General features: G+C 39.2%; 1 protein-coding gene across 5 annotated transcripts in view; it reads right to left on the reverse strand.

Moving 5' to 3' along the window:
• The window catches only part of Mta3 (metastasis associated 1 family member 3), a 122,235-nt gene that overhangs the window by 17,805 nt on the left and 92,133 nt on the right, over positions 1–12,297 (reverse strand). For all 5 annotated transcript variants that reach the window (XM_090337057.1, XM_090337050.1, XM_090337052.1 and 2 more), the window contains 2 exons: positions 5,188–5,274; positions 801–947 (listed from right to left, as the gene is read on the reverse strand). In XM_090337057.1, coding sequence (XP_090193183.1) covers positions 801–947; positions 5,188–5,274 — 234 coding nt within the window. The remainder of the gene's footprint in view (positions 1–800; positions 948–5,187; positions 5,275–12,297) is intronic.

Genomic DNA, 12,297 nt, shown 5'->3' on the forward strand with positions numbered 1-12,297 from the left:
CACTGAAGAAATTTAGAGTTCCATAAGGCATGAAGAGCCTGGAGAAAGTTTTATTCATAAATAAATGTCAACCCTTAAACAATAAAGACAGCTTCAAACTCCAGGATTACTGATGAACAAAAATATACTGTCTGGATGATTTATTACATTGATGTTTATAGTCTAAATGTGAGATATTTCAATTCCACTCAAGAGTCATTATACGTCCAAGACTAAGAGAAGCAGTTTAGAAAAGAAGCGACATTTCACAGTTATTCCATCTCAGACAAATTATTATTTCTGTATTTAGGACATCATCCAGGCAATTCCTTTCATGACTTGTAGCACTCTTAAGCAATTAAAAAAATTATGAGGTAAAAGAAGTCAGGAATAAATGCCAAATTCAAAATGATCTGCAGACTACTGAACAGCCCCCTAGAGAGCACTGCTGTCTTAGATGGAAGGCAAACAATCCCTTCTGCTCAAGAAAAGTTAAAATGAGCAGTGAGTGTGCAGCACAGCAAGAACATTATTATCCTGCAGAAACAACTACTAAATACAAATTTCATCTCAAAACATGGCTCCTTGAGGAAATGTAAGCTAAAGGTATCTCCTAATGAAATGGAGAAATTTCACTTAACATAATCCTTCTTTGTGACATCTAGCAGTCTATCCTCTGAGCCCTCTCCTTCAGATCAATATAATGGGGCAGATTCTATTTGTAATATGTTCTTTAACTTATCAGAAGATATACCCAGGCAGGCAAGGGAGTGGGGCCCTGGACAACCATTGCAGTCTCCAGAATTCCTGGGCTTACATACCATCCAGGCCATTGTGATGACTGTAGTTTCTTTTCCCAAGAATGCTCAAGGATGTGTGATTTGGAGTGGTTAGCATCCTTTTGGTAGCTGGGGCTTGCAGGCTTGGTGTAGATCGAATTATATTAGGCTTCTTTGCAGGATGAATTTCTGGCAGGAAGAAAAAAAAAGTTTGTCAACCCAGAATGTGAGTTTAAAAAATCCCTGGGTACATTTATACCAGTTAAGAGCCACGCATCTTATTTCTTAATGAGCTGAGAGTCAGTTCCTTATGAGCCAGTCACTGACATGCATAATGAAGTAGCTTCAAGTGTTGTTGCCATGGCTTTGCTTATCAAGTGAGCCAGTTCTACCCCTGAGCTCTGAGCCTCAGGTGGTGAATACAAACACGTACCCAAAAAGCCACTTCAGAAGGTCACTTACAACATGAGATTTACTAAGAGAATAAAGCATCTGACTCTTCAAGATATTAGAAATCAAAAGATTATCTGTAGAGGTCACTTCAGAGAAGCAACACTTCTATGCTGCAATAAGGAGCATACAGCATGCCTTGAGTGTGAGGTTTCTGAAAAACCAGATTCCTGCTCTGGCTGTGCAGTCAGGGTACACTACTAGAGTCAACCACTTCCAGCCCAAAACATTTTGATAATAGGTGAAGTAGGAAAACAAAGTCCAGATACAATAATCAACACTGACAAAGGACATATCACAAAACTAACATGTAAATGTGGCACATGCACTTTAGGTGAAGTATATATTGCTGTGAGCTAAAGTCCAGAACTACATTTACTTTCTGTAGATAGACAAACATTGCAATGCTCTAGGATTTGAATTTAAGAACATCTGTCTATTACTCATGCTAATATTTTTGCTCCAAATCCTACTCTGCTCACGGACCCTCACTGAACTATGGGTAAATAACTTGATCTCAACTCAATGTGAGGAGAAGGTCCACATAGCGCAATTTAGTGAAATTTAGGAAAAGCCATTCAGGCTGTTAAAATGACTGCATCATGGTCTGATCAAAATCTTACATTTGTCCAAATTTAGCTATAGCTTAAGTACTATTAAATATATTCTTTTCAACATAACATTGAAGGTTTGCTAACTTCATTTTTCATTACAATCCCATACCCTGTGATCCATTCACATAATTATTTCCCTGAACATTTCAGGTTCTTGGACTCACTGAAGCCTTTGTCCAACTGTTCTCTTGAATACAGAATGAAAAAAGAGAGTATTCTTTTCTTATTTTTCTATCCATTCAAATCCTAAAGGCTGGGGTCAGCCATTATTGGTTTTTACCTAAGTTTTGAGGGCAACATTCTTCTTACTTTGGTGTTCTCTGAAGCATGTACTTCTGTCTTCAAGGTAACATATCAGCAACATGTTAGGTAGGTATTTTCCAAATCACTCTAAGTTTACCAAGTAAGAACAAAATAGCTTTGGCTTTTGTGGTAGGGCTAGAGATCAATTTGTGAAATACATAGTTATACCCAAAAAGGTTGACTACTAGGCAATGCTATATTATTTCTTTTCTTTTTCATGATCAGAAACTTTCTCCTGCACGATAACAGGCACCAGCCATTTTCCAGAGCATTATCATCAGTATCAGGTCATGTCCATAGCAACTATGTGATGCTGTGAAAGTAACTTTACTCTTTCAAAATAAGAAGCAGTGAGACAAACTGGCATCAAAGCTGTAGTCTTCTGAACCAAGGGATACTGGTGAGGACAAGATAATATACCTGGTGAGGACAAGATAATATACCAAGTTCAAGGACGCACTTTGATTCTGAAAAAATTGGACAGCTCAAGTCTGAACGTTTCATAAGTATAAATCTCCAAGTAGAGCAAGAAGGTTTAATGCACTCTGAGTATACATTTCAGCTTTACTGAGAACATGAAAAAGCAGTACAAAAACATTCTTTTCTTCCAGGTATATGAGAATCCATTTTTTCTAAATTTGCAAAGAAAAGTATTTCTTAGTAATCTCAATTATGATAATGTAGTATGTAGCTAGAGCCTTCATCTTTGGATATTTCTGAGTTAGAAGGCATGCTTTTAAAAATGCTTTCCTTTCAAAGTAACCTGACTTGGCATATAAGCTATAACTCTGTGTGTGTGTGTGTGTGTGTGTGTGTGTGTGTGTGTGTGTGTGTGTGTTCTGGTGGTACTGGAGGGCCTTATGCATGTCTACCAGGCCAGTGAGTTCGAGATTTTTGTTTTTGACAGTCTTACTATGTAGCACGGACTGGCCTGGAAGTTGCCATCCTCTAATGGAGTTTCTCTATGGAGTTTCTCTAATGGAGTACTAAGATTAGATATGTGCCACTATACTTGGCTAAGTCTTTTTCTTTTTTTGCCAGTCCTGGGCTTGAGCTCAGGGCCTGAGTACTGTCCTTGGACTTTCTTAAGGCTAGAGCTCTACCACTTGAGCCTCAGCACCACTTCCGGCTTTTTCCTATATGTGGTACCAAGGAATCGAACCTGGGTCTTCATGCATGCTAGGCAAGCACTTTAACCACTAGGCCAAACTCCCGGCCCCAGTCTTTTTCTTTTCTTTGTTTCTTTCTTTCGCCTTTGTCATTTGTGGGGCTTGAACACTGGGCCTGGGCACTGCCCCTGAGTTCAACTCAAGGCTAGTGCTCTACCACTGAGCCACAGCATCACTTCTGGTTTTTTTGTGGTTGTGATAATAGTCTCAAGGACTCTTGTGCCCAGGCTGGCTTTGAACTTTGATCCTCAGATCTTAGCCCTTTGAGTAGCTAGGATTACAGACCTGAGCCACTGACACCTGAACTAAGAATTTTTTTTAATGTGGGATAAAAATTAATTTTTTAGCCAGGCTTGGTGGCTCATGCCTGTAATCCCAGCTACTCAGGAGGCTGACATCTGAGGATCTTGGGTCAAAACCAGCCCGGGGCACTAAAGTATGTGAGACACTTATCTCCAATTAATCACCAGAAAACAGGAAGTGTCACTGTGGATCAAGTGGTAGAGCAGTAGCCTTGACTTCAAGAGCTCAGGGACAGTGTCTAGGCCTAGAGATCAAGCCCTACGACAGACAAAAAAAAATTAAATTTGTAAAAACCACAAACTGGGTGGGGCCGGGAGTTTGGCCTAGTGGTAGAGTGCTTGCCTAGCATGCACGAAGACCCGGGTTCAATTCCTTAGTACCACATGCATAGAAAAAAAAGCTGGAAGTGGTGCTGAGGCTCAAGTGGTAGAGCTCTAGCCTTGAGAAAGTCCAAGGACAGTGCTCAGGCCCTGAGCTCAAGCCCAGGACTGGCAAAAAAAAAAAAAAAAAAAAAAAAAAAGAAAAGAAAAAAAAAAACCCCACAAACTGGGCCGGGTGTTTGGCCTAGAGGTAGAGTGCTTGCCTAGTATGCATGAATGAAGACCAGAGTTCAATTCCTTGGTACCGCATATAGAAAAAGCTGGAAGTGGTACTGTGGCTCAAGTGGTAGAGTGCTAGCTCTGAAAAAACCCCAGGACAGTGCTCAGGCCCTGAGTTCATGCCCCCTGATTGGCAAAACCAACCAACCAAACAAACAAACAAAAAAACCAAAACATACAAACTAATCCCCCTCTCCTTAAAGAGAAGCTTAAGGTGAATTAGAGATAGTGTAAGGATGTAAATAAAAATCTCAAAAATAATCATCCTTAGTTATTACTGAATTTTTAATTTTCTTCTTTTTGTTTAATCTGTGCTTCATTTCAGGAATATATATATATATATATATATATTTTTTTTTTTTTGCCAGTTGTGGGGCTTGAACTCAGGGCCTGAGCACTGTCCTTGGACTTTTCTCAAGGCTAGAGCTCTACCCTTGACCCACAGTACCACTTTCAGCTTTTTTCTATGTATGTGGTGCCGAGAATCGAACTAGGGTCTTCGTGCATGCTAGGCAAGCGCTCTACCACTAGGCCAAACTCCCGGCCTGTCAGGAATATTTTTATTTTTATTTTTATTTATTTATTTTTTTGCCAGTCCTGGGCTTGAGCTCAGGGCCTGAGCCCTGACCTTGGACTTTCTCAAGGCTAGAGCTCTACCACTTGAGCCTCAGCACCACTTCTGGCTTTTTTCTATGTATGTGGCACCGAGGAATCGAACCCGGGTCTTCATGCATGCTAGGCAAGCACTTTAACCACTAGGCCAAACTCCCGGCCTGTGTCAGGAATATTTTTATTCAAATGTTTTTTAAGTAAACATATATCCCTGTTTGAATGTATTGGTAATAATAAATTCCTAAACAAAAATTAACTATATGTTATTTCATTTATTTTCAGGACTTGAATTTAGTTTAAGAACACATTAAGAACAATCCGATGTCTGCAGCATACAAAAATTGTTTTCTGAGTGTCTCCTAGGTTATAAAATACCCACCTAAATACCCAATGATACATGCCAATGGTTTCCTGGTGCTCTTGCTTCTCAGTGGGCTTCCAGATAGTTCAGCATGCCTGTCTGCATCTGAGGAGAGAAAAGAAAACCACATGGAGACAACCAATGTGGTAGATTCCTCTGCCACACATACCGCAGAAATAAAAGGTACAAATGGAACATAATGCAAAATATCCACCAGATCCTGAACAATTTCCTTGTGGGTTTGACAAAAAAAGTTCTAGCTCTGAATCCCAATAATTAATGAGGGATTTACTGGAGAACATTCCCTTTACAGCCCATGTAAGTTGAGTGGAGCTAATATATCTTACATACACACCTGCTTCCATATCATGTTACCACCTGAAAAGTGATGGAAATCTGCTGCATTTCTAGCTATGTACTTCGTAGTTATATCAGAAAAGTACCCATAGCACAAGGTAGAACCAATCCTGATATAAGATCAATCTGACTTTGGATAATTATAGCTGCCAAAAGAACATACTGAACTATTCTTGATTTAGATGGATCTTCCTGGAGAAGTCTTTTGTCTTGACAAAACTGAAGTCCTTTAGATGAAAGCCTAAGTCCATTAAATAAGCTATTTTATTACTCAGTTTCTGTTCTTCATAACCTATTTTATGTGTGCTAAGATTTTTAAAGTTACCTGTATGTAGACAATATTTCATGCAAAAGCACATAGTAATATACTGTGTAGATGTGATATTAGCTTGTAAGTTTTCACCAATGTCCTACCATAACACATTTCAGAGAAAAATAAGGCATATAAGACAATCTCTATGCTTTTAATCAGCTGTCATTGTGACAGAAGTATAGATGTGGAAAAACTCATATTGAAGAGTTGATATGCAATAGTTCGAAGGGACAAAACAAAATTTGTATTGAAACTTTTTCATATACACAGATGTCATAAAGCTGAAAATGTTTGCTTCAGCCGGTATTGATCTACTATGTTTATCCCTTTCCCTATCTTCAAATATTTGACAAAACTGTTCTCATGGTTTTCTGATTCTACTAGAGAATCTTTTCTTTTGCAAGCCAAGACCACTTTTCTAGGAATAATACAGGAAGTATCTTTTGTTATCCACAGGAATTCTTTCCACTATTACTGTTAAAAGTGTATAATTCAACCTGGAGCCTCTAATAATTAAAAACAAATAATGACTTTGTCATGAGCTCTGGTTCACTAAGGAAATGCTTTTGGAAAACTGGTTAAAGAGAAGGTGAGAAGTAGCATTGTGATAGACAAAGCAGAGAGCCTCAAACACCAGAAATTTGAATACGTAGTGTACTCCATATGGTTAATTATTATGCAACCCCTGGAAATAAATGATCCTTTTCCTTCTATTAAATTGATTTCCTTTGTAAAAAAATGGATAAAAATGATCATGATCTGGAGCTTTTCATTTGTTGTTGAATACAATAAGTACACATGGAAATGTAATCTAAATAAAAATCAAGAAGTGACCCCAAGTGACTAAAAGGACCAAAGACCTGTCAAATCAGAGTATGAACATCACACTTAACATCATTACTTGTTAAAGGGTGTTCACAAGTAGTTCACTACTTGCTCTAAAATTAAAGTCATGTTTGACAAAAAGCCAAGAGAAAATGTCCTTTCTTTCCTTTTAAAAGCAATTCTAAAGCTGGTGTCAGTGGCCCACACCTGTAATGCTAGCTACTCAGGAGGTTGAGATCTGAGGAATGTGGTTCAAAGCCAGCCTGGGTAAGACATTCTGTAGAAAGACTCTTGTCTCCAATTAAATCATATAAAAAGCCAGAAGTCGTGCTGTGGCTCAAGTGTTACCTTTGAGCAATAGGAGCTCAGGGACAGCACCCAGGCCCAGAGTTGAAGCCTCAGGACTAACCAAACCAAACCAAACACCCCCCCCAATTACATAAAAAAGTAATTTTAAAAGCTTGAGTAATTCAACCTATTTCCTCCATATCTTAGGCAAAGGCAAGATTAACTTTGTGGCCTGGTTATGGTGGCACATGCCTGTAATTTCCCATCTTCTAGGGCGGAGGATATAGGACTGCACTTTGGAGCCAGCCAGGGTAACAGTGAGAACCTCTTTCAGAAATAAGCCAGGTGTGGTGATGTACAATTATGGTCCCAGCTACTGGGACCGGGAACAAGAACAGTTGGCCGTTGAAGGGGCGGGGGACCTGAAACATAATCTGAAAAATACACTAGGGGAAAAATAACTATAGAGATGTGCCTCAAATCACAGAGCTCTTGCCTAGCAAGCACAAGGCCTAATGAGTTCGATCTTCTGTACTACCAAATAAAATTCCCCAACACATTAATTTTGTTATTTATTCCAATCCATAAGATCTAAGAAAAAATTTCTAACATGGTTACAACTAATGGATGCTAGGATACCATCATCACTTTGACAAGAATCAACAAATCCACCAAAAGATTAATCAACGTATGCAAATACTTCATTTTATACTATACTAGTGTGCTTCTAATTTCTCCTTATTACTATTATTATGTGAGATTCTCAGTGACAACTTACATTATAGGGCACCCCTGATACAGTAATCAAAGCTCTTTAAAATGAGATTAGATATTTCATTAATCTTCATTTTATCTTATAGGAAGTTGGTGCTAACAATTAGCACCAATTATGAAAAAATCAGAAGGAAAGTGCTAAGAAGACCTAGCCATTATTTCATAGTAAGAAAAAATAAGAAAATCCATTCTACTTGAAAGAAATATCTCCAAACTGGGTTATCTAGTTCAAACTGGTATGTCCTGGCCCATGTTAATATCCAGGCCAGACTTACCACTGTTTATCAGTTAGTACTTATTCCCCCCAAAAACTTTCCTACAAATGTATAGAAAGTCAGGAGCTAGTGGCTCACTCCTGTAATCCTAGCTACTCTGGAGGCTGAGATCTGAGGATTACAGTTTGAAGCCAGCACAAGCAAAAATGCCCATGAGACTCTTATCTCCAATAAACTACTTAGAAAAAGCCAGAAGTAGTGCTATGGCTCAAGTGGTAGAGTGTAAAGAAGCTCAGGGAGAGTATCCTGGCCCTGAGTTTAAGCCCCAGGACTGGGAAAAACAAAATAAAACACAAGTGTACAGATACAGAAGGCAACCTGAGAAGACCCCAGACAGAACCAAAATATACCCAGAGAGAGGGAAAGCAGCTGCATCTCACTCAAGTCACTGAGCATAAGCACATTCCTTTAGCTTCCTATACAATGATCTGCATTTCCTAGAGGTAACTGTCAAAGAATGCTGTCACTTTTATCACAAACTATTTTTCTGCAATGTTTTGGAAATGTTGGAGGCTATGTTATGAGATAGAAAAATCTGCAAAATATACACATTGACTTTCAAGATTTCTGTCAAAATAAAACCATCAGCAGGCCGGGAGTTTGGCCTAGTGGTTAAAGTGCTTGCCTAGCATGCATGAAGACCCAGGTTCGATTCCTCGGTACCACATACATAGAAAAAAGCCAGAAGTGGTGCTGAGGCTCAAGTGGTAGAGCTCTAGCCTTGAGAAAGTCCAAGGACAGTGCTCAGGCCCTGACCTCAAGCCCAGGACTGGCAAAAAAAAAATAAAAAATTAAATAAAATAAAACCATCAGCAAAAACTGCATATAGAATTATAAAGGCATTTGAAAACAAAACCCCTAGGTACTAGCTGAATTTTTAAAACAAATTAATTTCATAAAGTGTTATAGTCAAAAGACAAGAATGGGGAAAATACTTATATTACACAGCATAGATCAAAAGATAACTTTGTTTAGCCATAAACAGTTTCCACGGGGCGGGGGGGGGGGGAGGGGGGGGGAAGGAGTTTCCACAGGGCCAAGTTTGGTCATGTGGTAGAGTGCTCGCTTAGCATGCATGAAGTCCTAGGTTCAATTCCTCGGTACCATATACACATTCAAGACTCATAACTGGTGTTAAAAAAAAAAAATTCGGGGCCGGGAGTTTGGCCTAGTGGTAGCGTGCTTGCCTAGCATGCACGAAGACCCGGGCTCGATTCCTCGGTAGCGTGCTTGCCTAGCATGCACCCCAAGACCCGGGCTCGATTCCTCGGTACCACATACATAGAAAAAAGCCGGAAATGGTGCTGAGGCTCAAGTAGTAGAGCTCTAGCCTTGAGAAAGTCCAAGGACAGTGCTCAGGCCCTGAGCTCAAGAACAGGACTGGCAAAAAAAAAAAAAAAAAAAAAAAAAAAAATTTCCACAGGACAGGAAGACTAGATTAAACATCCAACCAAAACTGGTTTATATCTAGTGGTTTAGAAAAACATAAATGAAATACCAATTGTTTTCAAATATATGCATTTATTTCTACTTTATTGTAAATTTATTCTAAATTGTTATGTCTCAGCCATCATGTAGTCAAAGGTTTAAGATGGATAATTTTAGTAGTAAGACTCGAGAAACAGACATATGCTAGTCATGGTAGGTAGGAATACAAACTACAGTTCATCTGAGAGCAACTGGATATGGAATACCAAAATTTCAAACTGCATGTTCCATGAACCAGGCTTTCCCATTTAGGAAACTATCTTATGAAAATGCTTTCTTTTCTTTTTCTTTTTTTTGCCAGTCCTGGGCTTGAGCTCAGGGCCTGAGCACTGTCCTTGGACTTTCTCAAGGCTAGAGCTCTGCCACTTGAGCCATAGTAACACTTCTGGCTTTTTTCTATATATGTGGTACCAAAGACTCAAACCTGGGTCTTTGTGCATGCTAGGCAAGCATGCTACCACTAGGCCACACTCCCGGCTTGAAAATGCTTCCTTTTCTTCTTTTTCTTCTTTTTTTTTTTATTGATTTCTTTTAATGCTGTGGATTGAACCCAGAGATCCTAGAGCATGTCTACCACAAAGCTATAGCCTCAGTCCCAATACACTCTCACTTTAAATAACACTATGAAATGGTACTTCTGTAGAAGGTCCTGGTTGCAATATTATAATAGAATATATAGGAAACAAGTTTAAGAAGGAACTGATTAAATTACAATATACAAAATAAAATATTCATCAGAGAGAAAAAAGAGAAGTTACTCTCAATGCAATGTACTGGTGTGATTCATTAAGGGAAAAAAAGCAAAATGAAGAACATTAAGTATATTAGCTTTGGAGTGTAAATGTGGCTTAGTGATAGTGTTTGCCTAGCATGCATGAAGCTCTGGGTTCAATTCCTTAGTACCACATACACAGAAAAAACTGGAAGTGATGCTGTGGCTCATGTGGCAGAGTACTAGCCTTGAGCAAAAGAAGCTAAGAGATAGTGCCATGACCTGAGTTCAAGTCCCAGGTCTGGCAAAAAAAAAAAAACTTTATTATAAAACCAAAGTTTTGATTCTTACCTATGCATAGAATACCTGTGGATTCTTTTGGGCTATACCACTTGAGCCACAAGCACCACTTGCAGCTTTTTCTATGTTATGTGGTACTAAGGAATCAAACCTGGGTCTTCATGCATGTTAGGCAAGTACTCTTACCACTAGGCCAAGCTCCCAGCCCCTACCTGTGGATTCTTGATGACAATAGCTATCTGTGAAAGGAAAATCAGGAATGAGAAATGATGGTTTATACTATTTCTGTACTAAAACTAGGCATTGGTGGCTCATGCCTTTAACCCTAAATTACTAGGGAGACTAGGATCTGAGGATCAGGGTTCAAAGCCAGATTAGGTTAAAAAAAAAAAAAAAGTCAATGCTACTGTTACCTCCAATCTACAACACACATAACAACTACTACCACCACCATCACTGGAAGTGGAGCTATTTCAAGTGGCAGACTGTTAGCCTTAAGCAAAAAAGCTCAGCAACAGAGCCCAGGCCCTGAGTTCAAGCCCTAGGATCAGCATGTAAAAACTGATCCCCTCCATGGCTTTCTGGCCTTAAAAGCCACAAACTAAAAGTGCCCATTCAAAATTCAAAACCAAATACTTATTAAAAATCAACTTTCCAAAATAGCAAAATAAACAATCCCAAACTGTTTTCTCCCAGTGTATTAGTGCTTAAATTTTCTGGAAAGTTTATACAACTACTAGTAATAACTCTTCCTGAAAAATGGTTAGAAAAACTTGAATCTAATCCATTTCTGAAGAAATGGATTTTAGGGTATTCCCAAAGTTCAGTTCATATCTTCATACAGAAAACTTTTTTCCAGGTAACTCCAAATGACTACACTGGAGGGATACTGATGCCATGCAAAGCTGCTATTAATGCAGATCCATTTAATTATTCTATAAACTACCAAGTGCCAGGTAAATCATCTGGACCTGCTACCAGGAACCTTAATCTCTCTAGGGAATGCTGTTAACACATCTACTACTTAGCCAGTCTGATTGTCCTGAATCTCAATGTGACTATCCCATTCTCATTGGGTTTCTGTATATTGAGGACAGTCTTCTACTAATGTCTAATGGCAATTACAAAGCACAAGTACCATTCACTGGAGGGGATGGAAGATCAAGAGGGAAGAAACAGGATGTCTAAATCTGACACTGCATTTTCACCTGTGCCCTTGAAATGTAACCATTTATGCTATATTTAGGCTTCAGTCACTAATCTTTATTTTTTTTGAGAATATATGTAAACCAGGATGGCCTCGAACTTGTGATCCTCCTGTCTCAGTTTCTTGTGTGCTGGAACCACACACACACACACACACACACACACACACACACACACACACACACACACACACACCTGCCGCCTTTTTTTTGGTGGTCCTGCTAGTCTGACCACCAAAGCAATGTCTTTAACCTTTTGAGATTGGCCCATGACTTAAGACAATGGACTTTCCTATTTAAGCTTCCTGCCATGGCCGAGAAGATAGGTTTGTATCATCACCTAGGACTTTATTGCTCAGGCTGACTCAGAACCACGATCTACCCAATCTTAGCTTCGAATGTAGGGGTGGTACATATTATTACACTCAGCTGTTGGCAAAGACAGATTCATGAATACATGCCTGAATCATCTCACAATGATCCTCCTGACCTGTACCCAGGATTACAGGTGTGAACTACCAGTACCTGGCTCCTAGTCAAGAACTATCTGTGGTAGAAATGGCTTAGGTACTTTGCTAGGACTTTTCGCAG

Source organism: Megascapheus bottae, chromosome 7, assembly GCF_031878675.1.
Source record: "Megascapheus bottae isolate mThoBot1 chromosome 7, mThoBot2.hap1, whole genome shotgun sequence".
NCBI classification, from domain to species: Eukaryota; Metazoa; Chordata; class Mammalia; order Rodentia; family Geomyidae; genus Megascapheus; species Megascapheus bottae.